The sequence below is a fragment of the Perca fluviatilis genome, chromosome 6 (assembly GCF_010015445.1).
Source record: "Perca fluviatilis chromosome 6, GENO_Pfluv_1.0, whole genome shotgun sequence".
Lineage (NCBI taxonomy): Eukaryota > Metazoa > Chordata > Actinopteri > Perciformes > Percidae > Perca > Perca fluviatilis.
Genome location: NC_053117.1, coordinates 12,103,189 through 12,130,353, shown reverse-complemented (window position 1 = coordinate 12,130,353; position 27,165 = coordinate 12,103,189). Strand labels below are relative to the sequence as shown.

General features: G+C 39.6%; 2 protein-coding genes across 2 annotated transcripts in view; one reads left to right on the top strand and one right to left on the bottom strand.

Annotated features, from left to right (window-relative positions):
• Window positions 1-8,929, bottom strand: part of dpp7 (dipeptidyl-peptidase 7) — a 37,274-nt gene extending 28,345 nt beyond the window's left edge. The window contains exons 1-6 of the mRNA XM_039802658.1: window positions 8,724-8,929; window positions 8,315-8,441; window positions 8,091-8,230; window positions 6,907-7,070; window positions 5,647-5,782; window positions 5,435-5,516 (exon numbers count right to left, since the gene is read on the bottom strand). Coding sequence (XP_039658592.1) covers window positions 5,435-5,516; window positions 5,647-5,782; window positions 6,907-7,070; window positions 8,091-8,230; window positions 8,315-8,441; window positions 8,724-8,810 — 736 coding nt within the window. The 5' untranslated portion in view covers window positions 8,811-8,929. The remainder of the gene's footprint in view (window positions 1-5,434; window positions 5,517-5,646; window positions 5,783-6,906; window positions 7,071-8,090; window positions 8,231-8,314; window positions 8,442-8,723) is intronic.
• Window positions 8,930-14,112: 5,183 nt separating this feature from the next.
• The window catches only part of noxa1 (NADPH oxidase activator 1), a 34,743-nt gene continuing 21,690 nt past the window's right edge, over window positions 14,113-27,165 (top strand). Inside the window, exons 1-11 of the mRNA XM_039802656.1 lie at window positions 14,113-14,205; window positions 15,252-15,426; window positions 18,640-18,722; window positions 19,606-19,714; window positions 21,550-21,684; window positions 22,892-22,999; window positions 23,153-23,212; window positions 23,298-23,335; window positions 23,443-23,581; window positions 25,400-25,468; window positions 26,066-26,153. Of these exons, the coding sequence (XP_039658590.1) occupies window positions 15,253-15,426; window positions 18,640-18,722; window positions 19,606-19,714; window positions 21,550-21,684; window positions 22,892-22,999; window positions 23,153-23,212; window positions 23,298-23,335; window positions 23,443-23,581; window positions 25,400-25,468; window positions 26,066-26,153 (1,003 nt within the window). The 5' untranslated portion in view covers window positions 14,113-14,205; window position 15,252. The remainder of the gene's footprint in view (window positions 14,206-15,251; window positions 15,427-18,639; window positions 18,723-19,605; window positions 19,715-21,549; window positions 21,685-22,891; window positions 23,000-23,152; window positions 23,213-23,297; window positions 23,336-23,442; window positions 23,582-25,399; window positions 25,469-26,065; window positions 26,154-27,165) is intronic.

The following is a 27,165-nucleotide window of genomic DNA, read 5'->3' as shown; positions in this document are numbered from 1 at the left end:
TTACGGCTAGCTTAATTCAAACCAATGTTGCTGATAGCTACATTTAGATTTTGGTTAAACCCTATGGTACCAATCCCATGCATGACATATCTCAATTGTATTGAGATAATTGAGATTATTTTATTAAGGTAAAATAACAACTGGTAATAAATATAAGGTAGCATGCACAATCAATGACAAGCTGGAAAACAACTTATGCAATAACTCTGGTTTACCATGGAATCATTAATAGATTGTGTTTTACCATAAGCTGTTCATGTCAGCTGTGCTGTCAGACAAAATGTGAATGTAATTTCAACAGCAGCACAACCTTACTGTTGTCTTTTGTGATGCCATCACTAGGCTGAATTAAGAATTGAATTTAGGCTGCTATATTTAACAGTGAGTTCATTTCATTCAGGTGTGAGGATGGTGGATCAAGAAAGACAGGGGAAGGAAACCGGTAGGTCTAACATTAGGTGAAAGTGTAGGGGAGCCACTTGATACCAACAGATTCATTTCTTAATATTATTAATATGGAAAAACTAATGTGGAAAATCTATTACATAATGTTTGTTTGACAATATGTCTTAGTGGAGAAGAACACAGGCAAGGAGTGAATGAGACAGACATGAGGTCAGCGATGTCATCAAGTAGAGAGGAGACCAGTGATGACATCAGGTAGGAGTTCTATTAGTTGGACCACAAAAAACTAAATGTCCAGTATGGTTTGAAGTTCTGTTGACCAACTTATTCACTGTGTCCTTTTTGGGGAAAAAAATAGTGCAGACAGAGATGGAAAGCCACTCATCACTGAGGAGGAATTGGAGGAGAATGTGGAAACGAGAGGTGAAGATGAGGGGGGAGAGAAAGTGGAACAGAGAGGTGAAGATGAGTTGGAAGAGTATGGGGAACATAGGGGTGAAGATGAGGTGGAAGAGAATGTGGAACAGAGGTGAAGCGGAGAGGGCTGACACAAGGCCTTACTCAGAAGATTCATCTGACTGGCCACCACCACACCAGATTGGGGACTCATTTAGGCAGCGTATGGTTGAGAATGGCCCACAGAAATGTCCTGATGGGCCGTATCAGAGTAGTAGAAGGTGTTTTTCCAAAGCATACTGTTTTAGTTCAATGTCCAATAGAGAAAAAGTGCAGCGGGATTGGTTACTGTACTCCAAAAGTATGAATAAAGTGTATCGTTTTACATGTAAGCTTTTTGGTGGAGCTAGAGTTGTTGACACACGCTTTGTGGTGGGGTACAATAACTGGCAGTTTCTTTCAAAAATGCTGCAGCACCAAGAAACCAGTGGTTATCACATAATGCTTATCTGTTGTGGAAAGAATTAGCATCCTGCTTACGCCTTGGTAAAACTATTGACAGAACATTGCAAAGAGCCATAGATGCTGAAAAGGCACACTGGAGAAGTATCACAGGATATCTTTCCTGGTGCACTCAAAATTAATTTTTAGATTCAATTTCAGAATGTGTACTTGGTCAAATTTGTGCCCAGGTCAAAGCCTCCAAGTACTTTGCAGTGGAGTTGGACTGCACACCTGACATTTCAAAGCAGGCCTCAGTAATAATCCGGTATGTTCATACAGATGACAACAAGAATGCCACCATCAATGAGTCCAGTGTTTCCCACAGATTAGAAAGCAATTTTTGGCGGGGGGGGGGGGATACTTATTTTCGGACACGCTGTTGGATGCTGTCCCCTCCTGCCTAACAAATCTAACTCTTTCTCTCCCTGACCCTGTCTTTCACTGGTTGAAGCCTGAAAATATTGTAAACAAATGAATAACATAACTAATTACACCGGTCAGCTCTGTTTCAGACTGATACCTCCGGTTCAGGCTGGTCCTCATCCTCAACACGTACCTTTTTCAGTCGCGGAAAATACTTTTCAGTACTCATCTGGATTGTAGCAGCAAACAGAGTAAAAAAATGACATAACATTATTTATAATACATTTATTTATTTGATTCACAGCTGTTATATAGTGTTTTGACCTCGACAACCCAACTGCATTTTATCGCAAACTTGCGACTAGTTCACTTTCTAAAGCAGGCGCAATCGCTTGTTTGCTAAGAGTCGGGTCGGTGAATGTGAATGTGTAATTGTGTAAAGGTGTTCACGAGATAGATACCAACCTTTCGTGAACTTGTGAATTTCGCCAGCCGTCTTCTCTCCTTTATGGAGACAGACGCTGTGTGCACGGTGGGCTCGATGGTGTTTTAAAGGAACACGCCGACTTATTGGGAATTTACCTTATTCACCGTAACCCCCAGAGTTAGACAAGTCAATACATACCCTTCTACGCGCGTGCGTACGCTGGTTCGACTTCCAGCATTAGCTTAGCCCAGCACAGATCCTGCAGGTAACTGGTTCCAACTAGCCTACTGCTCCAAAGTGTGACAAAAGTGACAAAATAACGAACATGTTCCTTATTACTATTGCCAGTGATTAGAGTCATTAGCGTAGGTAAAAACAACGTAATATGACACACAGCCATCTTCTATCCGTAAACAAACCGGGAACTATATTCTCAAACAGGCTTGCTGCGAGCATATCACTCCGCCCAAGTACTATATTCTTCCGCCTGAGAATATAGTTCCCGGTTTGTTTACTATTAGAAGATGGCTGTGTCTCATGTTACGTTGTTTTTTGTACACGCTGTGACTCTACCAATCACAACATGTAAATAGGAACATTTTGTCACTTATTCGGAGCAGTAGGATTACTGGAACCATTCACCTGCCTGTTCTGTTATGGGCTGATGCCGCTGGAGCCGACAGACAACATTACAGCACGCACGGAGATGAGAAGGGTATGTATCGACTTGTCTAACTCTGGGGGTTACGGTGAATAAGCTAAATTCCCAATAAGTCGGCGTGTTCCTTTAAGCCTCCAACGTTGCCTTACAGGAAGCTTACCCTCACCCTAACTATAACCAGCTGCGCTGCCTGGAAGACGACGTTGGGGGCTAAAAACACCAAACACCGGTGGGAGGAGCTGTGTGTGTGTGTCTGTGAGAGCGAGACACAAGTGACAGAGAGACGGAAGAGAGCAGGGAAAGGAAATGCAGAAGAACGTGTTTTAAATAGCGTTTAAAAAAAAAAAAAAGATATCGAAACGCAATGTGCTGCGGCCGTTGTTGATAGTGAGGCGCACCGCCACACAATAGTCTATGTGTGGGAAACACTGGAGTCTTTTGTTGGCTTCATAGTTGTGAAGGACACAACTGGTAAAGGCCTCACAGAAACACTGACTGGGGTGCTGGATAACCTGGGGATGGAGTTGGCTAACTGTAGGGGGCAGAGCAATGACAATGTCTCAAATATGAGGGTGTGGAAGCATTGGTGCAGCAGAAGCGTCCAGAGGCACTATTTATCCCCTGCTGTAGCCATAGTCTGAACCTCCTGTTATGTGATGCTGCGTCATCAAACAGAGTGCGTCTAACCTTTTTTTGGCACTCTCTTCGGTGAAGAGGTGGGATATTCTGAAAGAATTTGTGGACATTACACTGAAGCCTCTGAGCGATACCAGGTGGGAAGCAAAAATAGACTCCGTCAAAGCTGTACCTTTCCAGTTAGGGGGGATTCTTGATGCTTTGGAAAAGCTTGAGGAAGTGGAAAAAGACGGCAAAACTGTCTCAGAGGCAATGGCGAGATTGTCAGCATAGAGTTCCTCATGTGCCTCTTGGTTTGGTATGATCTATTGTCAGAGATCACCTATGTCAGCAAGGCAATGCAAGCAGTGAACATCTCAATGGACACTGCCATTAGAATGATAGATTCTCTTAAAGAATTCTTGCTTAAGTATAGAGTGAAGGGCTTTCAAAAATTCCTTGACATTGCACACCGAATAGCCATTGAGATGGATGCTTCCCCTGAGTTTAGAGTGAGACGTTTCAGAAAGCAAAAGAGATTTCATTGTGATGATTCCAGCACTGGCCATTATGAACAGGAACCCAAGACCCATTTTAGGTACATGGTTTTCAATGTAATTGTTGACACAGTAATTCAGGAGTTGTCTGACAGATTTTGCAATCTTCAGCTTGTGTCCGAAAAGTTTATGTTCAACTTTAAAATGGAACACATGACAAAAGCTGAGTTGGAGGAATTAGTGACAACATATGCCCTGGCTACTAATGATGTAAAAGGGATATCATTCAGGAAATTTACCCAGAGAGCCGTCTACTTAGGGGTCATGAAAAGGCTCTGGATAAATAAAATTTTCTCCTACAGGAGAACCTTGATTTGGTTTTTCCAAATGTAACAGTAGCCCTGAGAGTTTTCCTGACAATGTCTATGACAGTTGCCTCTGCGGAGAGATCGTTCAGCAAGCTAAAGGTGATAAAGCCATACCTTCGTTCTAACATGAGTAATGACCGCTTAACCCAATTAGCAGTAATTTCAATTGAAAACAGTGTGGCACAAACTATTTCATTTGATGCAATACTAGACAAATGGGCAAGTGCAAAGGCACGCCATGTTACAATTTAGTAGGAACTAAAGAGTGCTCTAGAATGTTTGGTAGCAACATTGTTACATAAGCTACATTCTAGTTAACAGAGAGGGTTTTAAAGGATCTTTGTTTGTAGGCTTACTTTTGCATTTTAAGGCATTATGTTGCATTAGTTATAATGATAATGTTTGTCAATTTGTAACTGTTTATTATATGTTAACATTGTTAATATATATAAAATTGCCATCATTAATGGCTTGTTTATTGCAGGGTACGTTGTCTTTCGAAGATTCCAGAGCAGGCCTAACGTTACAGGTATTTAGCATCCCATGCCAGCACGAAGCTTTTTCTTTGGGGTTGAGCTTCAAGCTCCGAGTCCTCCTTACTTTCGTTTCATTTTGCACTTTAACATTAGTGTTGCTTACAGATGAAGTCTGATTAGTTATAATACCATATTGAAATAATTTAACATGTTTTGTTATAGGCTATTAGGCTAATCTTGCCATTGCGAATGAAAAATGCATTTCTGTATCAAAACCCTGCGCATGCGGGAAATATAACAATTAGCCTAAGTCTGACAGCATGGGCATGGTAAACAAATCAGAACGCAAATTTGAACATCCGCAATGCATATGCTCGAATGCCATCAATGATGATTTATTTATTGTAATGAAAATAAAGTACAAGAAAAAAGTGGGCTACAATAATGTGGTTGCCACGGGGGCAACCGTTAATGTCGAGCCCTGATATATATATATATATATATATAACATTATGGTAGGTGGTTTAAAATTATATGGTTTAAAATAAACCTTTATTATTTAAAGCCCATACATGATGATGTCTGACACACTTATTTATTAGTTGTTTGTTTTGTTTGTTGTTGTTGTTTTTTTAGGGGGGGGGCAGGGGGTCGCCAAAATTGTTGCTGCATAACCCCTCTGACACTGGTTAGTTGCACCCCTGATTATCACACAGATTTACCTTGATGTTCGGCTAATTCTTTCAGCTGATGAAATGCTCCCCTCACAGCATCTCTGCATTCAGGGCCAAAGCTCTCAAAATCCTTTGAAAGAGTAACAAAAGGTCATTATCCAAGCTGCACAAGTGTGTGTAAAACAAACAAAATGAATCAAATATTTTGTAACCTTTGGGTGACAAAAAAAAATAAAAAATGGGGGCATCCATGCACTTACAGCTGTAACATCTCTGAAAAACTGCCTGGAGTCTCCCAGCCCAGCAGTGGACAGTATGGGGGCGCTGGCAGCCAGCGCTCCAGCCACAATGTTTGAATACTTGATTCTCATGTAGACCGACAGCATTCCACCATAACTGCAAAAAGAGATGAGACAGTCGAACAGTGAGACAAGAGGAGCAAACATGACAGAATACTAAAAATGTGTATCTTCTATTTTTTCATGTCTAAGATGAACTTAGTAATAACTGGGTTAGTGACAATTTGTCCAACTATACTCGGATAGCTGAAAGAAAAGGGAAACTTGTCATTGAGCCATATTAATTCATAAAAGTAAAAGCACAAGTACAAAAAGGCTCAGATCACCCTCTTAACCTGACACTGCAGCTCTTGTAGATCTGGCATCTGATTTCCAAACACAGTTCAACCTGGATGTACAGGTATTAGAGTTTTCAGCTTGGTTGGAAGGATGTCCTTGCAAAACTGTGTAGGATCACTGGTGGCCTGTTAAACTATGATGGGTGTGAAAATTATGTTTGATTTTCTGACATTTTATCAACCAAGTGATTAATTGAGGAAATGATCAGCAGATTCATCAAAGGACAATGATAATTAGTTGCACCTTTAGTAGAAACTATATTCAGATAATAATTATCTGCCCAAACGGCAAAGGTGGTCTCTATTAAGCATGGTCAAATAAGGTCTATCACCCTTTGGGTCCATTACAAATTTACATCAGTTGTCAGATTATTAGGTACAGCTACTAAAACACTTTTTTAAGAGGGCAATAAAAACAATTCAGAATGTATTCAGAAAAACAAGGTGCAACTAAGCAATTTTTAAATTAACAATAAACTGTAAAAGTCTATGCCACAGAAAAGGTAAAACTCCAGCAACACTTGTTTGTTGTTGTTGCTGTTGTTCATCCTCTCCTTAAAATTCATTTGTGCACCATGGCCAAAAAAAGATTTGAAGGAAAGTAATACATTGATATCTTTTGGTTTGGGTCATGCCAATTGCTAAATTAGTAGTGGAGATTCAAAACATTCTCCCTTGGAAATATATCTTTTATTAAGTGATCAAATTATAGATTTTCAAGGGCACACTAAAAGAAAGTCACATATTAAAACTTCAAGTAAACAACCAGTGTCAGACAGATCACTTCTATAAAGGAATGAAAATGTCTGAGGAGTTAACTAGTGACAACAAGTCACACAAGTGGATGACATTTAAAACAGTGTCCGTCAGGTGGATCCTATACCTGCCACCAAACACGATGACAGGACAGTCTGTGGCTGCCAGCTGCTGTTTCAACTCAGTGATCATGACAGCATAGTCAGCGAGGGCTTGCTCCACTGTCAGCAGGCCAATCTGAGGGATGTTGAAGGAGTCTTTGTCAAACGGCAGAGATTTGCCATAATACCTCTATAAACAGGGAGAAGAAGAAATTAAGACAGTGTTAAAACTGCAGTATAGCCCAGCTCCAATGTAGAAAATCATGCACCCTTATTGAGGAAGTGATACAAACTCTTTCATTGTCATTAGTATTATGCAACACTGTTAGGGGCACTTAAACTACTTTCTGGCTTCTAGTCACGTACCTGCACATTTCATCATCCAGTGTTGTATTTATGATTGAACAGTTAGGTGACTAACTGCCCCTTGTATGTTGGTAATTATCTAAGAGAGAACATGCAGTACAAAGATACCTGCCAAACAAATAAGACTGCATGTAAAAGATAAGTCTGGCGAGATTATATAGTTTTCTTATTTTCAACAAATCCCCTGTGCAGAGCCAAGCCAATAATGAATGTATTATAATGTACTAACAAGTATTGTGTGTGTGTGTCTCAAAGCCTGATATATCTTCTTCCTCTGTGCCATAGAGCTCCATTGTTGTCCAAAAACTAAGCACATCGATGAGCTACACTGTTGCACTGGGTGACATGCTTCTTCATTACTATGAACACACACACACTGTAGTTTATTTTGACTCAATCCCACATACATTGTCATGCTACCACCCTCACTAGAGCTCCAAATGTGGGTTAATCTGCTGCCAAAAATAGTCCCTAACAAATGCACTATTTTTGGTAACATTTGCAAAAACAACTACAGTGCCTTTTTTTTCCTTCTTTTTTTTTTAAGAAGATCTATTTGGGAGTTGTTTTGAAATATTTACATCTTCAGTAGGAACCAATGGGATTGGGGCTGAGAGCCACAGACAGTAGGGAAGTATTCAAAAACAAAGTGACACATTGTTGATTTTGGTGTTTTCATTGGATTTGTTGACAAAAAAAATGGAATAATGCTAGCTTTATCCATTATTTAGAGCTGTGTATCATGATGTTTTTCAGTATTAGTTCTGATACAATATCGAGTTTTGTAGTAAGACCAACATTTTAAATACCTTTTATTGAGAAATAAAAAGCATGCTTTTCTTACATGTTCAGCAAATATGACCAAGGCACTGTGCTGAGCAGCTAACTCTGTGATGAATCCAGAGTTGGATGCAAACTCCCAGATGTTTCCCTCATTGCCAGTGTAGAAGAAAATAGGACCATAGCCTTTCTTCCAGTACTTATCTAAAAGGAGAGGAGACATAACACAATGAGCCAACTGCTCATATAGGCATATTTGCTGCATTTAAAATGAGATATTGGTTTCACCTGTGATCAGGTAACGCTGATTGAATGTCCCGTTCCCCATGGTGTTAAAGTTGAAGTGGTCCTGAGTCTGACTGAAATACTTCTCTGTGAACTCGGGCTCTGTCTTGAATCCATGATGTTTTATTGACTATGGAAATGAATAACGTTACAGCGCATATATTATACTGAATTATTCTGTTACTAGCGCAGTGCCTGTTCATAACTCGCCTGTTGCTATGTGGTAAGCAATACCATATACGTTTGTAACTTGTATGCTGAATATTCGAAGTTTGTTAAGGTTCTAGCTAAGTCATTTTCAGTCAGGCCGAGAATGACGAACAGGCACGAGACTTTTGAATGATGTTTTCTCCAAAGCGGAACTGAGGTTTCAGAAAAAATAATAAACAAACATTGAAAACTAAAACGTTACCTGGAAAGAACTGTAGGGCAGGCCATGCAGCACCTCAACAGAAAACAGGGTCGCCGTTACAGTAAAAAGTGCTATTATCTTACTCATATTCCAAGAATAACGTTGCAAATACTGCACAGATGACTACCAACGCGCCTGCGCGTATCGCTTGTGTCACATGACACACATGCATTATTAGGCTCGTTCGAGATGAACTGCGCCTCGCCTGTAAAGTAGACGAGAGTAGGCGGCAGCAGCAGGGGGCGGTGACAAAAGTCCGCTCTCAAGTCGGACAGTTTTCCAGCTGACTCCAGCAGCCTTCAGGCTGAACAGGAAGTGACAGAAACACGGTGGTCCGATTCCGATTTAATAAAATGTTATCAGACCCCTATATCAGCTCCTACACAGTCTCCAGTTGTTTTTATTATGACAAAGTAGCTGTCAAAATTCTCTACATGCGATCTGTTGCTGATTTTAATAAACAACAGACTGTAGATGATCCGTAATCTGAACAGATTTAGTCTCTCTGACTTTTAAACACAACTATCAGCCACACAACATGTGTTCTGTACAGAATAAGCTTTTAAATCAGACAAATCACTGTTAAAATCCCTCCGATTGAAAATCAATAAAAAGTTTATATAAAACGTCATCATGTTGAGTCGATTCTGAACCAATCAGCTGTTTGATCAGCTGAGAGGCCGGCGTTTCCCAGCATGCCCTGGGTCCACCTGCGTCCGCCTGGCTCTTGCAGTTGGTGAAAAGCAACTGCGCTACCTGCGTCTCAGAACTGCGGCCGCCTTGGTCTCGTGAGATTATCGTTGCCCACGTGTGCATGACGTCAGAGCAAGTCGGGATCAAGTCGGACACAAATCTAACCGGCATGCATTGGGCGCCGATCGCCGGTGATCGATTCTGCGCAGATCTGGCTCATCTCGAACGAGCCTAGTGTGCTCTACATGCTGCGTTTAAGTGCGTCTCGTAAGATCTAAAATTATTTTTAGTTTTCTAAGCAGGTGAAATAATATAAGAAAAAAGAACACGAGGAAAGCAAAACGTATGTAATTGATACAAATAAAAAAGGAAACAACTAAAGGTGAAAAGAATACCATTTACTGAGAATGCCACACAAACACACTGTAATGTAGCCATCTACCATTTACTATATCAAAACGTTGTGGTTTAGACAAAAAAATTGATTTATGCAGTGTTTTTGAATTTATGTTGCCTAAAATAAGATATAATATATAAATAATATGCCCCCTCTGAAGAACGTGTAATCTTGTAGAACATGATTTGATATTAGCAGTAGAGGAGCTACAGTACATTTACTCAAGTGGGCTTTTTAACTTGTTTTTAATTTAGAGGTGATTGTGCTTCATTCATGCACTTTTATTTCATGCTACTTATACCAATTTTTAACTACATTTCATAGGCAAACACTGGACCCCATAGTTTGGCCTAACTGACAGCTCTGGATAAGACAAGATAGAACTTAATTCATCCTGAAGAACGTTTATGTGCCCAAAGTGCCAAACATATATTTCGCTTACATGCTGAAATAAATTAGAATACATTACAACTAAAAGTCAAGCAAATTAAATATAGGGCGATGACCAGTACACATGTACAAATGTGGGGTACCAGTTACAATGTTCCAAATTAGTACAATCATAGTAATATACAACATTGAAACATTTAAAAGTAAACAGAATTAACTATATGAAGTGTTAACGATCACACTGCATTTAGAAAAAGGTGATGAAAACAATAGGATAATAAAAATAGGAATGGAAACATTATATTGACTTTAAGGCCCTGTATATGATATAGTTACTTGACTAGTTCAAATGTTATATAAAAATGCAAAACACCCTACATTTTTTGACACATTATAAAATAAAACCCAATATTTATAAATACAATAGTTCTCAAAGAGTCCGGTCTGCGAGCGACACCTGGTGGTCTGTGTAGATTTTGTAAAATATGTTTTTAATTAAAACTCATTGTAAATTCAAACATTATTATTTCAAGAGGCTGGTTTACTGTCTAGTCAGACTTCAGCAATGTAGCTAAAAAGTTTGCAACACTGCCTGCAATTTACTTTACAAATGATCAGTGTGACATTTGAAGGAAATACGATGTTGTATTGAACTCTGAGTCACACAAAGGAGCAATAAAGTTTACAGTTACCGTCAACTGACAAGATGGATCGATTGCTTCCCTGATGTCTCAACATAATGTCGCACCCTTCTTCCCAGGGGTGGAGCCAGATGTTGTAAACATTTGGGGCTCAGCCCAAAGCTAAGGGGGACCGGGGGCATGCTCCCCAGGGGAGTTTTTTTTCTTCTATTTACGGCCGCTATATGCACTATTTTCCAAGTAATTATTAATAAATAATAATAAAATTATTAAATATTAATAGAATACCTACAAATCTGTAAACCAATTATAGTAGTTGCCGAGGAAAAACTGCATTAAATTATCATAAAGTGTGTAAACATAAATGGACTGTATTTTTATTCCATTTTTGAGGACTACTCTAAGTGCCTCAACATAGTACAGGAACCATTCACCTTTCACACACATTCACACACTGTGGCTGATGCTGCCATACAAGGTGCCACCTGCTCATCAGATAAACATTCACACTCATATGGCGCAGCATCAGGAGCAATTTGGGGTTCAGTGTCTTGCCCAAGGACACATTGACATGGGACTGAAGGGCCAGGGATCGAACCACCAGCCTTTGGATTGGTAGGCAACCACTCTACCACCTGAGCCACAGCTGTGTGCGTGTGATCATTCATTTTTTTTCATTGGGTAAGTGGTCCTTGGACTGAAAAAGTTTGAGAAACACTGTATTAAATGAAATTATAAAATACGATACAATCGATAGAATTACCACAGTATGTAAAATATTGGAAATTAGCTCCATCCTGACCAGATCCATCCATCCATCTTCGTCCGCTTATCCGGTGTTGGGGGAGCAGCTCCAGCAGGGGACCCCAAACTTCCCTTTCCTGAGCCACATTAACCAGCTCTGACTGTGCGTTCCCTGTGCGTTCTCAGGCCAGGTTGGAGATATAATCCCTCCACCTAGTCCTGGGTCTTCCCCGAGGTCTCCTCCCAGCTGGACGTGCCTGGAAAACCTCCCTAGGGAGGCGCCCAGGGGACATCCTCACCAGATGCCCGAACCACCTCAACTGGCCCCTTTCGATGCGAAGGAGCAGCGGCTCTACTCCGAGCTCCTCACGGATGACTGAGCTTCTCACCCTATCTCTAAGGGAGACGCCAGCCACTCTCCTGAGGAAACCCATTTCGGCTTCTTGTACCCTGGATCTCGTTCTTTCGGTCATGACCCAGCCTTCATGACCACAGGTGAGGGTAGGAACGAAAACTGACCGGTAGATCGAGAGCTTTGCCTTCTGGCTCAACTCTCTTTTCGTCACAACGGTGCGATAAATTGAATGTAATACCGCACCCGCTGCGCCGATTCTCCGACCAATCTCCCGCTCCATTGTCCCCTCACTCGCGAAAAAGACCCCAAGGTATTTGAACTCCTTCACTTGGAGTAAGGAAGGACTCATTCCCTACCTGGAGTAGGCACGCCATCGGTTTCCTGCTGAGAACCATGGCCTCAGATTTAGAGGTGCTGATCCTCATCCCAGCCGCTTCACACTCGACTGTGAACCGAACCAGTGAGTGCTGAAGGTCACAGGCCGATGATGCCATCAGGATCACATCATCTGCAAAGAGCAGCGATGAGATCTCCAGCCCACCGAACTGCAACCCCTCCCCACCCCGACTATGCCTTGATATCCTGTCCATAAATATTACAAACAGGATTGGTGACAAAGCGCAGCCCTGGCGGAGGCCAACCCTCACCTCAAACAAGTCCGACTTACTGCCGAGAACCCGGACACAGCTCTCACTTTGGTCATACAGAGATTGGATGACCCTGAGAAGAAACCCCCTCACCCTATACTCCCGCAGCACCTCCCACAGTATCTCCCGGGGGACCCGGTCATACGCCTTCTCCAAATCTACGAAACACACGTAGACCGGATGGGCATACTCCCAGGCTCCCTCCAGGATCCTTGCAATATTAAAATCAGTTATCAAATAATATAGTAAAATAAAACATTGACAGGTTATATTTAGCATAATAATAATTTAATATTAATCAACAGTATTTAACATTTTTGAATGCAGGTTTTTACTTGTATGAGAGAAGGAGTATAAGGAGCATTTTTTACTAACCTGTACTTGAGTAAAGAATTTGAATATTTTTTACACCACTAACAGCTGTAATGTCCCACCCACCACAGACAAACCTGTATACTGTGCATATTTACAGCAAAACAACCTGTGAAGCAGGTTGACCCAGTTGAGCATTGGAAATAACAACTGCTTTCCTTGTTTCTAAACTTATAACCTGTAACCATACCTAACCAACAACCGTATGTTTCATTTTATGTTTGAAGAGCTGTGATTTCAGGAAAGCACTGTCATTTTTCTTTTGACTTCCTTCTCTAAAACATTACTTGTAAGGGGAGGTCAAAGGTCACTCAGAATATACTTCATTCAAAACATCTCAGTAATTCTATGATGGAAACCCAAAAGAGTAACTACAGTTTCCTGCAGGGTGTTAGCAAAATAAGTAGACCTGGTACAGAAACATTAACCTCTTTTGTTACTACACAGATAATACAGGATTTCACAGTCATTGAGTTTCTGAAATACAGTCCCTGTAGGCCAAATAATGCTTAAGATTAAATCTGCTAAAATACTATTTATTTTCACCGTCTGTACAGTCATGTAATGTGGCATTACCACACAGGACAACTAAGTGCCATAGATTTCTGGCATTTACAAAATGGCATTGACAGGGCCACCTTAGTAGCTCACCTTGTAGAGCGCACGCTCATACGTAGAGGTGTACTCTTCGACGCAGAGGCTTCAACTCCAACCTGCGGTCCTTTGCTGCATGGCATTCCCTCTCTTTCTCTCCCCCTTCATGTCGTCAGCTGTCCTAAATAAAAGCCTAAAATGCCCAAAAAATAATCTTAAAAAAAAGAATGGCATTGACAGTAACTTTTTATGTGATTTACAGCTACCAGCCATGCTGTAAATGATTGCAGAATATTCCTAAACAAAGCATCTGCTGTTATAAATTCATGTTCAAATTAGTTTGAACATAACATTGATCCCTATGGGTTTATGAGGTCAAACAGGTTTAATTCAATCCTGTGTGACTCATGCGTGTTGTGTGTTGTCATGAGTACGTGCCACACCAACAGGTGAATTCCAGAGCCTGCGTGCCTCTTTGGCTCCTATCAGGGAAATGTGGATGGAGGACTTCCTGGTTGCAGCAGGGTGTAGACTAGGCTTGTTTTACTCACTCTTACTTCCCCGTTGGTAGAGTGTGGAATGCAGTAGTCATCGAGGTAGAGCTGGACACTGACTGAACTCTCACTGGGCTCTCATTCAGGAGCAAAAGGTAAGCAGTCTTAATATAAAGGATTTTAAAGTTTCTCTGATAGAAAATGTAGCTTGTATTAACTGAAGTGACTGATTCTAAAGGTACAAGGAAGTATTCAAGTAAAATTGTGCACAATTTTAATGAATAACATCAGTGCACTTTTTCTCTTTTATTTTTATTTTTTTATATTTATTAATTTGTTATTTATATGAGATAGTTAACAGGTAAGGTGTGGTGTGGGGATTTGTGTGTGGAATCATGTTTGACCCAGCCTACATATCTTTTACTCTAAATTTTTCCACCATCTGTAAATCCAGACAAATTCAGTAATCCATGGGCTTATAACTATCAATATTCTAAGAATTACAACCCAACTTTTGTCATTATGTCATTTACATTTTAAAGTTAATTTTGTGTAAAGTCCTTCATGTTGGCTTATCCAATTACCATTTTATCTAATCTAATATATTTATTACGTAGTAAAATAATAGGAATGTGCTTTAAATTTCAATAGAAAGAAAACTAAACAGGAGCAGAAAAGAAATCCACAAAAACATACAGTGATAATGCAGAAGTAAGATGCATGGAAAATGATAGTGGTGTAACATCCTATCAAATCCCGCTCAAATGAAATGTAAATTATAGGCTAAAACTATTTGAACGATACATATTGCTTCAACAGACGTAATATTTATCCCGATCAAAGATATTTTGTGTCAGAGGGTGTGTTCACCTCTGTTTATGTATTACATTTATCTAGAATCTACTCAAACTTCAAAGACCTTTGGAGCTCTCTTTAATTCATGTCATGTGTTAGAAAGAGAAAAAAGAAATGTGATAATAGCTTTTATTAAAAAAAAAAAGTAGTAGTAAAGGTAGAAGTAGTAGAACAACAGTTATAAATTTATCCTTTACTTAAATCCAAAATGTCACTAATTTTACAGGCAGAGACATGAAACTCATTTCATTTTCCACTATTTTCAACAACTCTCAAAAAAGTGAAAGCAAAGACAAACCTCCTCTGCTGTATATTTACATCTGTTATCCTATATTTTGCCTTCCAGAATGCTTTACACTGAGTTACTGCGGTTGTGGGATGAAGCGGTGCAGGCGGTAGATGCCAAGGACTGGCATGGAGCTCTGTCCAAACTCGAGGAGATCAGTGAACCCACATCTCGCATTTTGTTTAATGTTGCCTCAGCTCACCTGGTTCTGGGACAGCTGGACCTGGCCCTGAAGGTCTGTGTATTGTGTTGATAATAGAGAGGTTGGTAGTGGGGATCCTGAAATCTCTGTCAATACTTTGAAGTGATTCAAACTCTCAGACAGGGGCGGTTCTACATTGAATGACGCCCCGGGCGAGACCCCCTCCGAGCACCCCCTCCCCCCCATTTTTTATTTTTTTAAGGTGCACAATCTCTACCTCCAACATTGCCAAAAGACACAATATAGAATAAATATTAAAAATAGCACAAATCCTTCATCACACAAATGTGAAAACACACTAAAGAGAATGTAATTATTACACTATAGCACTAAGAACAGAAAACCCAAACTACAACTAAACTGTTGAGTGATTGATATTGATGACGGCAAGGCCAGTGATCCGTTCCTGGGACATAGTTGACCTCAGGTATGACTTGATCAACTTTAGTTTGGAAAAGCTCCTCTCTGCTTGAGCCACAGTGACGGACAGGGACGGACTGGGACCAAAAATCTGCCCTGGCATTTTGGCCCAGACTGGCCCACCACATAAGCTCACAGATAGACAGATAGACAGATAGATAGATAGATAGATAGATAGATAGATAGATAGATAGATTTTTATTTATCCCCAAAAAATTGGAAATACCAGTGTTGCAGCAGCACAATATCAGACACACAGCACACACATAATATACAGTACAGGCCAAAAGTTTGGACACACCTTCTCATTCAATGTGTTTCTTTATTTTCATGACTATTTACATTGTAGATCCTCACTGAAGGCATCACAACTATGAATGAACACATATGGAATTATGTACTTAACTAAAAAGTGTGAAATAACTGAAAACATGTCTTATATTTTAGATTCCTCAAAGTAGCCACCCTTTGCTTTTTTGATAACTCTGCAAACCCTTGGTGTTCTCTCAATGAGCTTCATGAGGTAGTCACCTGAAATGGTTTTCACTTCACAGATGTGATTTTTCAGGGTTAATTAGTGGAACTTTGTCCCTTATTAATAAAAATTAATAAAAACTGCACTCACTGTGCATATGCCACTGCTGCTGACACCACTATCATCGGCCACGGGAGCTGATGGAGGTCCTGCTACTGCCGAAAACATGTCTTTTCGCTTTTTTTCTTTTATTTGAGCCGCTTGGGTAACTTTGTTTCATTTTGGTGTTTAGACCATTGACATAAAAGAAAGGTTTAGACTCGTCTTGGTCTTGCTCATTGACATATATATAATGGACCAATAGACCCCGTTGCTCTGGACGGAGACCAGTGAAGGCTATTAGAAGCACTTTTCCGGTGATCTCTTGCTTTACTGCGCCTCCAACTGAGAGAGACAGCGTAAATGTGACGTGAGCAACGTGTCTGAAAGTTGTAAGTCTTCTGGTAGCTGTGCAAAGAGAAATCTCAATCATTCCCAATCTTACAGAGACGGAGAGCGTAGGTATATGTAAGGAGATAACATAAGCACAGGCTAATTATTGCTAACTAACATGCTAGTTAACATTAGTAATTAAACCTAAACAGCTAATGTAAGTCGAAACTGCCTGCGAGCTTCTCCTGTACTATACGGTAATTCCTCTACTATGCGACAGTAAGTCACTTGGTTATGACACAATCGTTAGCCTATTTTTACAAAAACGTCTGCTACGGAGCCATAACGTGAGGTACAAGGTAATGGAGCCTTTTATACATTGTTGTGTTTCTTTAGAACTAAACAATGGACAAATAGAGTCTTTAAACGCTTCAGATGGAAAGTTATTCGCAGTCAAGTGACGTAAAAAAAAAATGGCCGCAGTGGAATGCTAACAAAATGGCGGTCCGACGGAGGTTCGGTTCGAAGGGAGCTTACCTTCTGGTCTTGCTCCGTCTCTGTGTACTTCCCAGTTCTCCTGTCACTTTGTGTTTATCTTTGGCGCTGCGACTGCATATTACGGACTAGTCCATTTCATTGTGAAAGTAGGCGTCGTACTCTCAGCAAGCGGGGCAGCTGCGCGGCTGCTGGGCGCTGATCTGCAAATTCCCCACACAGTGAAATTATAGAAAACAGAAAAACGCTTTGCGGCGCAGAGGATTTATTTATTTATTTTTTAAGTTCTCGTGCCGCCCCCCATGTGACATGAAAAAATGGCGACCTGGGCGGCTGCCGGTTCGCCCGTGCCAAATACCGCCACTCCTCTCAGACATCACTACTTTGCTATTTAATTATAATTTCCATTACAACTGATAACGTTTGTGGTACATACAAAGGTGTACATAAGCAACTAATGATTTTTTATATTTAATAAATCATTTTCATATGCTTTATAGATCAGTTATAAGCCAAGAACATCAACGCCAACATCACACTTGCTATATAGCTCTTTAGTTTATCAGGAAGACCACATTAATTGACTTTCTAACTTTTTCTGGGAAACAAAAGCAGAGAATCTAGAGTGACATACATTCATAAAAACATTTTTAAAGCTATAGTGTCACCCCCATGAGGAATACTTAGTAATGACATCAAAACTGTCGGCGCATCCACATGATACAAGCCTTACGTGATCGCGCACGTGCCCCCAACCCTCCTCCAAGCAGTTGCTAGTAGCCAAGGAGGACACAGAGGATTAAAAAGACATGATGGACTCTTCAGAAGAGGTCATTATCTTCACTCGAGCTTCTGCGTGGGAAAGTAACCAGACGACAATCTTCTGATCAGTAACTGAACAAACAATAGCCACACTGAGAAATACAGAGAGAGTTGTGTGGAGCTGATAGTCTTAATTAGCTTTGTAGCAACTCATTTGGCAATGGCTTGAATGTAAGTTAACGAACGTTCATTACTATCAGAAGTTACGCACTTAAGCTTTAAGATTTGCAGCTGCGGACATGGATTATTGTAAGAGGAGATGTTTTTTAGAAGGTAAATGGTCAGACCGTCCATAGTAGCGATTTTGCTGATGAATTAAAAAGACAAAAAGACAAGAATTAACCAAAACCCAAGTTTTATAACGCCTCATCATGATGTTTGGGATGTATTACGTTGTTAGAGGGATCATCTTATAACTGGAATGTCAAAATTCAAGCAGCAGCTTTCTCTTGATATTTAACCTCTATCTGCTATCTTTACCCTTTTCAATACATTAGAATATCACTGCTAGATATTTACACTGTAAAAAAGGAAGCATGTTGTAATACTTCCATCTGGTTGTGTCCAATCTCAACTTGTCTACCCCCCTCTGTAATGTCCAGGCTTTAGACCTCGCCATTGCTAAGGATGAACGTCTTGCTGTTGGCTTCTTCCAGAGAGCAGCAGTGATGATGCAGATTGACAGGTAGGGGGCAGCACCCTGTTCTAAATACTGATTTATAATCTACACTACATTAAAGTCTTTTGAAACTACTATGGCACTATGTTGTAAAGTGTCACATATTATGCTAATGTCTTAAAAACAACTAACTCAAGAGAATTTGATTGGAAGAGAAAATCAGTGTGCTATTATTATGCAATGGTGGCCGCTTTTGCCAGTTTAGGGTTAGTTTAAAGGTCACATGAAATGGTTTTGTTGCTTTCTTAATGTGATGTCATTCCTGTTGAAACAGGTATGTCATGGATCAGTTTTATTTATGTATACCGTATATCAGTTACAGAAAGATAGGCAGTTTGATAGGAAAGATAGACAGAAATGAAGGATTGTAGTATTGTGTTTTAAGAGTTCATTGTTTGGACTTTGTAGCTAGACCATGGATGTATTAAGAATTAAGAATTATATTTATTAGGAATTACGCTTATTTGACTTTTTGGTGAGATCTCATACCTGCACTGTAAATGTGCCAGCAGCTGCTTAGCTTAGCTTAGCTTAGCATAAAGACTGGAAACAGTGGTAAACAGCTAGCCTTGCTCTGTCCAAAGTCGACAAGATCTGCACCTCTAAAGCTAACATTTGGCATGTAATATGGGTGGTTATGTGCTGGACTATTTTTTGAAGTCACTTCCTGGAGACTTTTCATCCCTGTTAGGTTGCCAGGCAGCGGAGAACAAATCACTGTACGTGGCAGAAAACGTCTGAGCCTTAACAACCCTGTAAAACCACAACATTTGTGAATTTTATTTTAGAGCTTTTGAAGGTTTTCGCATTTTCATCTTGAAAATCACCTGTTTTTCATCCATTAGCCTACTGTGCATCTGTGTCTGTTTCTGTGTTGCTGTCTCTTCAGGTTGGAGGAGGCTCTGTCAGACTGCATCTGGGCACAGAAGCATATGAGAGGAAACATGGTCATTGACTACAGACAGCTGGGACTACGATTCAAACTCTACAGCTGGCAGGTCTGACATTCAGCCTCATACACCACACATACACACTGCACTACACACCTACATTCACACAGCGGAACGGCAGCCTTCAGCATGCTTCCTCTGACACATTACAGTGGAAACCAATCCCATGAGGTCTGTCAGTACTGAGGAATGAAAACTGAACTGCTTTGTCATCACCTCCATTGCACCTCTATTGTTTAGTTCAAACAGTACACCTGGAAGCTAACAAAGCCTCATTGAGAAGAAAAGGTTACATAACATCACATATTTCTGACAGTACAGATAAGACATGCTCTAGCTACCAACAGACAATGCACCTGGGCTTGTTAACTTTGGCTTAGTCCAGCTAACATTGTTACAGCCAGGGTTTAAAGGCTAATGCGACCATCATATATACATACATACATTTTACACACAGACAGCTTCAAGGTCGAATGAAATGGACACTTAAACATACAAAAGAAAAATCCTACTTCCTGTAAAAAGCTGTCTCTTTAGTGGTGACCTGGGTGTAAATCAGTGGGTATCAATAAAAGGTACAACCAATAAAGTCATCAAAAACATTTATAAAGTGTGTTTGGACTGAAGAGAATTTTAAAAGTAGTGTGATTGCGTAAAACATTGATGGAAAGTTGTAACTGCACATAATTAGATGCTTTTCACCCTAGGTGCCAGAAAGTAAGACAAACACATGTAGACAGGAGTTGACCCAAGACTTTTTTACTCCAATTCATGACACAGACAAAAAAGATAAAACTGAGCAACTAGAGGAAAATAAGACAAAGAACTGGAGTACCTGGTGGATTTAAGCATCTGTCAAGACTCTGAGCTGTCCTATAAACACTCACACAGTCTATGTTGCTAGCTAGATAGCTAACAGCTAATGTCTGTTTTGTAGGAATACATTTGTGTGAATATCACAAGGTGAAATTTAACGTTTAGCTCAAACATTCCTAAACAATCCTGCCTTTCTGCTTCCTATCGAATCAAACTGCCTGTTTCTTCATAACTGATTCAATGGAATTAATCAAATGTTAACAAGGTATTGATACCATTTCATGGGATCTTTAAATAATTATGGTTCAAAATGTGCAAATACCACGAAATAACACAATTTTAATGCATCTTGAACTTAAACCTACTAAAATATGAAATATTGGTGTTTTCATTATCATTTGAATGATCAGCTAAGAGGCTGATACATTTTGAAAATAAATAAGAAAAATACAGACTCTTAGTTGTTGAAATGTCTCCATCAGTGACAGAAGCAGCAATTGTTTTGCTGTCATCACAGGGAACCAATTCCACAGAACAATATCTTAGTAATTATAGTACAAATTAACAATTGAACAAACTGAACTGGATCATCTAAATCTATACATAAAGGACCCAAGCATCACCAAGGTAGTTTGACAACTTAAAAAAAGGAAAAATAATGCAGCATGCTAGATTTCTCTGACAATTGATTTGTCAAATTCTCTCCGGCTATATAAATCACTGCTCCAACAGTAGCATTGAATGCACTGACATATCACCCTGAATAATAATGCAACTTTTTAGCCTTTGTAGCAGAAAATAGTTTGCTGATAGCTCCATCCTCCAGTGTCTTAAAACTTCAGTACATGGGGAGTTTTTTTTTTTTTTTTTTAACAAATCCAGAAAGTAAGTTTGGAAAGACAGACATGTTATTTAAGTGTATATTAATTCATTGGTAATGGCCCCCATATTGTGGTAAATTATGATGTAAAATCTCTGTAAGTGGGTTTTCACACAACAGTAAAGTCAACAGCAGTATTACCGTAACAGGAAGGAACTGAAATGTATAATTGTGATGTGTCGCCCAGGTATTATATAATGCAGCAGCTGTGTACTGTCGGATGGGCCAGTGGGAGCAGGCCAAGGAGATCCTGCTGACAGCCTCCCAGGAGAGAGGAGGAAGTCGAGGGGGAAACATAGAGGTGGCTTTGGACAGCGTCCTGGTAAGTGTCACAACTTTCAGAACAGACTGGAAAGGACATGAGTTAGACTTTGGTGACAAATTTCTTTGTTGTTTATGTTTGTTGTTTGCATTCCTGCCATTGCCATACTTGATGTCCTAGTAAGAATAAAAAAAAAAAAATGAAAATTGTGTCTTTACTCTTTTCTTTAAGGCACAATGAAATTGAAACTTTAACTTCTTGTGACAAGAATAACAAGTGAAAGATATCAGTGAACTGTGCTCTATTTGGTCATGCTGGTGTGCACTTACCAGGTAGGTAGCAGCAAGGGCAGTGAAAGCCATTTATCTTGAGGGCAGGTTTATCATGCAGTAGGTAGGTATGATGCTGTATAGTTATTGAACTACAAAAGTAAATCTAAGGAAGGGCACAATTATAAAAAGGTTAAAACACTATCTTTGTACGCCACCATCACTTTTGACAAACTTTAATTTGCAGCCTGTGTAATGAAATCCCACCTTTCTGTCCCCTCTATGAGTTCAATCAGCTTTCCTCTTCTAAAGAAGCTTTTTTTCTTAGTTTTTTTTAAACTTATTATTTATTTAATCAGGGAAGTGTCACTGAGATATTCCTGCAGTTTTGCAGAAACGCCCTAAATACACTCACTCAGTGAAGCGCTCGATGGTGTTTTAAGCCCCCAACGTCGACTTCAAGGCAGAGCTGCGACCGTCAACTTCAAGGCACCTAACCCTTAACCCTAACCATAACCATTGCCTAATCTTAGTGCCTTTCAAGGCTGTGCTGTCTGGAAGACAACTTTGGGGGCTTAAAACACCAAACACCCAGTGAAGTTGCCCAGTACTAGTACAGTCTAACCTACTTCATTGGAGCAGGAACTACATCGCTCTAACCTTTAGGCCACCGCTGCCGACTCATTGTGTCTTAAAGTGATAGGTTTAGGTCACAGTTTTGTAGATATTCATGGTAAAAGATAAGGCTATGGTTATTCTAAAAAATGGTTTAACAACAATTTCACAAAATAAATACAGAGTGTTTAGGTCAGAGCTCACTCCAAAAGCCCAGAGCTGAAAATGAAATTTATTTTTCCTCTTATTGCTTTTCTTAAATATTCTGACTTAAAATAATTTTAGAATTCTAAAAAACACATTTGGTAAACACAGTACAGATGTACACACAATATCGTCATTTGTATTACAAAAAGAACACTTTACTCTGACTTCAATAACAGAGGGAAGAGGTACTGGCTCCTCTCCTGGTGCCTGAGGATGTGGTGTTTCGTCCCAGGAAACAGGATGTGGAGCAGCTGCAGCAAAGAGACTTCCTGGGCAAATCAAAGGTAGCGTGTCCCCATGGCAAATGTTGTGTCATTTATGTATGGTAAGATGCTTGAATTACTCCAACTTGCTCTTGTTTACTTTTATACTACTAATGAGAGGAAAAACAAAAGTAAAATGTTGCAGAACAGTAATGTATAATGCTCTGCTTGCAGGTGATTACCTCCATGATTCCCAATGATGATTTTGGAGGCTTTGAACCTCTGAGGCTACAGGTACGAATGACCACAGTGTCATTATGAATAAAGATATTGTTGTCAGTCACTCCCTTTGCTAACTATCACTCTGTCTTCACCACAGAAACCTGGTTTCTATGAGCCTAAGGTGGATGGAGCTCAGTGAGTATTATCACCATACATATATAAATATTATTAACCTGAGCTGTTGAACTACACTTACATAATTGTAGATGTGTGATTGATTATGTCTTTTCACCACCTGTAAGGGACTCTCGATACATGCGCATGCGGATCCCTTACATGGCTCGGGGCCCGGGACAGCTGACTGTGCCGGGAGGGGCCACAGTGTTTTTATTTGGCGAGGAGGACAGGGATGGGATGGCAACTGTCATATATGATGGACAGGTGAGTAGAAAGAGAATGTATGTCATGTCACTATAATGAGACAAAGATGCAGTGTAAATCTTATAGACTGATTTTTAAGAGTTGTGTTGGGATGTTTTCAATGTCCTGGGAAAAATCATTGTTTTATTGTCCTATGTAAGGCTGATTATTTTTTTAAAGTTTATTTACATAGTCGATTAAACTGTTGATTATTTTCTTGAGTTTAGTTTTAGATTAGTTGTTTGATCTATAAAATGTCAGAAAATGGTGAAAAATGTCAATCAGCGTTTTCCAAAGCCCAAGATGACATCCTCAAATGTCTTGTTTTGTCCACAACTCAAAGATATTCAGTTTACTCAGTTTAATTTAATTAAAATACTTTTACTACTACTATACTTTATTGATCCCCTGGGGACAATTTAAAAGCATGAGGAGAAATTCTGGAAAGTAAAAAAATATAATAAAATGCACACAATGCCATAGAGTTACTGTCACAGAGGAGTGAAGAAACTTGAAAATATTCACATTTAAGAAGCTGGAATCAGAGAATTTAAACTTTTTTTCATTAAAACAATTACCCAAACTGATTAATCGATTAATTTTAATAATAATTGAACTACTTGATTAATGTTTGCAGCTCTACTCTTATGGTGCTTTAACAAATAAAACTTAGATACAATAACATATAAAGTTAGAAGTTTTAAACCTGCATTAAGTTATTTTTTGACCACACAACATTTACATTTTATGACCTTTTAAAATTTTGCCCACAGTTGCCTATACACTGTACAGATACCTAGCAACATTAGCATTCATTTGGAGTCATGTTTGTGTTCACCTGATAAAGATGAGTCCAATATTCACTCTGTTTTTACCTCTGGTTTGGTCTCCACCAACTCTTGAGGGAAATATCATTCCTGCATATTCATTAGCTGCTAAATTACCCATTTTGTTCACCAGCTAGTCTCTATCTGTGTCACAATCTGCTGTTTGGTGGAGGGGAGCTGCAGAGGTGGTGGTAATTCATAAAGATGTGTGGGATGATGATTTTCTTGAGCTTTAAATTCAGTAGTCTGCATTTTTTTTCAAGTACAGTACAAAACATTCAGATGTTACATCTTTGGTTTACATTTGTCAAGTCAGTTCAGTTTCATTTGTTGGCTTATATGTTGTGTGAAATTTTGTGTTGGAAGTTGCTCAAAAAATAATTAAGAATGAATGGATCAATAACACCTATCACCACCATAGATATGAGGCGGTAGGGCCCTACTCCCTACCCTACCTCCTAGTTGGCTCAGTTGGCCGTTATTATCCATTGGTAGCTGGATCATCTCAGAGTCATAACTCAGTCAAATCTAAACACAGACATCATTCACACCTACATTACCAATCAGCAGATTTGACTTTTTCTACTAGTGTCAGGATCTCCACTGGCCATCCAGGATAAACTCCCATACGTCCTTTTGAAAATCCAAACCTTAAATTTATACTTAAAGGCCCTTTAGCCTGCTAACTTCTTTTTGACTCTGCGGCGAGACAGGAGCCTGCTTTCTGAGAGTGAATACCACGAGATGGAATATAAGGTTGAAGGAGATCAGACAGGTATGAAGGCATTTACAATTTTGTAGGTCATCAAAAACACCTTAAAGTCTGATCTGACATGGATAGGGAGCCAATAAAGGAAAGCTAAAATTGGTGTAATATGGTCAGTGGTCAACAATCGAATGCAGAAAATGGAGTAGATCATTTCTACCAAGGTGGTTGGTGACAAAGCTGTATTTCACTGTAATTTAGTCTCTTTTATATTTTAGTGTCTGATTTTAGTCCTTTATTTTTCAGAGAGGACTTCTGCCAATATCCCTGCTTGAACCTGCAGATGTCAAGATGTCCAAAGGCAAAAAGGAGAATGTAATGTATTTTAATGCAATAATACACTTTATGATGCTTTTAAAAAAAGAAAATTTGATTATTTTAAATTTTTTGGGGCATTTTTAGGCTTTTATTTGACAGGACAGCTAAATACATGAAAGGGGAGAGAGGTCGGAGTCGAACCCGGGCTCGCTGCATTGAGGAGTAAACATAGATATAGAACAATCTATGGGAGTAAACCTCTGTATATGGGCGCCCGCTCTACCAACTGAGATATTGCCTAATATATTTCAGGCTCATCTTGAAAGGAAACAGACTGGGCTTCAGTTTAGAGCATTGATGACGGCACTTCACAGATTTCTCAAAATTAGACTCATGCTGAGCAGAGGTTTCTCGGCTTCACCCCAGAGACCAGGCAGCAAAATGTTGTATCATGGAAAATACATGAAAATATTAAATGCTACAGTTAAGCCTATCAGCTGGAACAGTTACAATATTATTGTGCTCTTTTCATCAAAAGATGCAAGTATAAGTGTGTTAAATTGTGAATAAAAAATAAAAAAAAAAGATGCAAGTATCCTGCTGGGAAGAAATTATGCTTATTCTCTGACTTTCCTTTCTTGTCTTCTTCCACAGAGAGTTCCCAGTGGCATCCCTCTCCCACCAGGACTCAAGCCACCGACTCGCCCTGAGGCCCAGCATAGCCCTGCAGCTCCTCCTCGAGGTAAAACATTGATCACATTCCTCCTGGTCCTTATACTCGCTCTAAAATCCTCCTGCCTCAAAATAGGAAGACCTTATTTCCTGTTATCTGCTCCAGGATCATTCCAGAGTCAGAGCAATATTTTTTATGTGGACTTTCTGGCACTGTGATCTATCTTGACTAGATATTTGCCTGTGGTTTTTGAAGTACAGTGCTGCTGATAATAAAAATAATAAAAATAATAAAAATAATAATAATAATAATAATAATAATAATAATAATAATAATATGTTTTATTATTATAATAATATTTTGCTCCACTAGCAGCAGGGCACAAAGAACCAACACTTTGTTTCCGAGCAAGACATCTTGACTCATTTAGCGGCTGGCTCTCTGCTTCGTAACGTTACTACTCCACTGCTGGTTTTACGTTACTGAAAAAAAAGTAAATTTGTGGCAAGTTGGTTTATACAGAAGTTTATACGGTTAGTCTGTGAAAAATGGCTAGCACTATGACCAAATGACCATACATATCAGTCTATACATCAGACTGTATAAGTAAAGGCAAAACATCTGGATCACCCTCTGGTGGCTGGCTGCAGTATAGGTCAAAAATCTAAAAATTGTATCAGCTCCAGCCCACCACAACCCGGATAAGCGGTTATGGATAATGGATGGATGGTTGGATGGATGGATGGATAGATGAATGGATGAATGGATGGCTGGATTGATGGAATTACCTTTATTAAGAACCTGTAACTGTCAGAGCGTCTTAAAGGGACAGTTCACCCCCACATCAAAAATACGTATTTTTCCACTTACATGTAGTGCTGTTTATAAATCTACATTGTTTTGGTGTGAGTTTCCCAGTGTTGGAGATATTGGCCATAGACATATTTGCCTTCTCTCCAATATAATGAAAATGTCTCTTTCCAGAAATGGGCCACGTTCAGCCCCGACAAAACGAGCAACGAGTTTATAGACACATCTCTGCTGATTGTGCATCACCTGTGACACACCCACCAAATGAGAG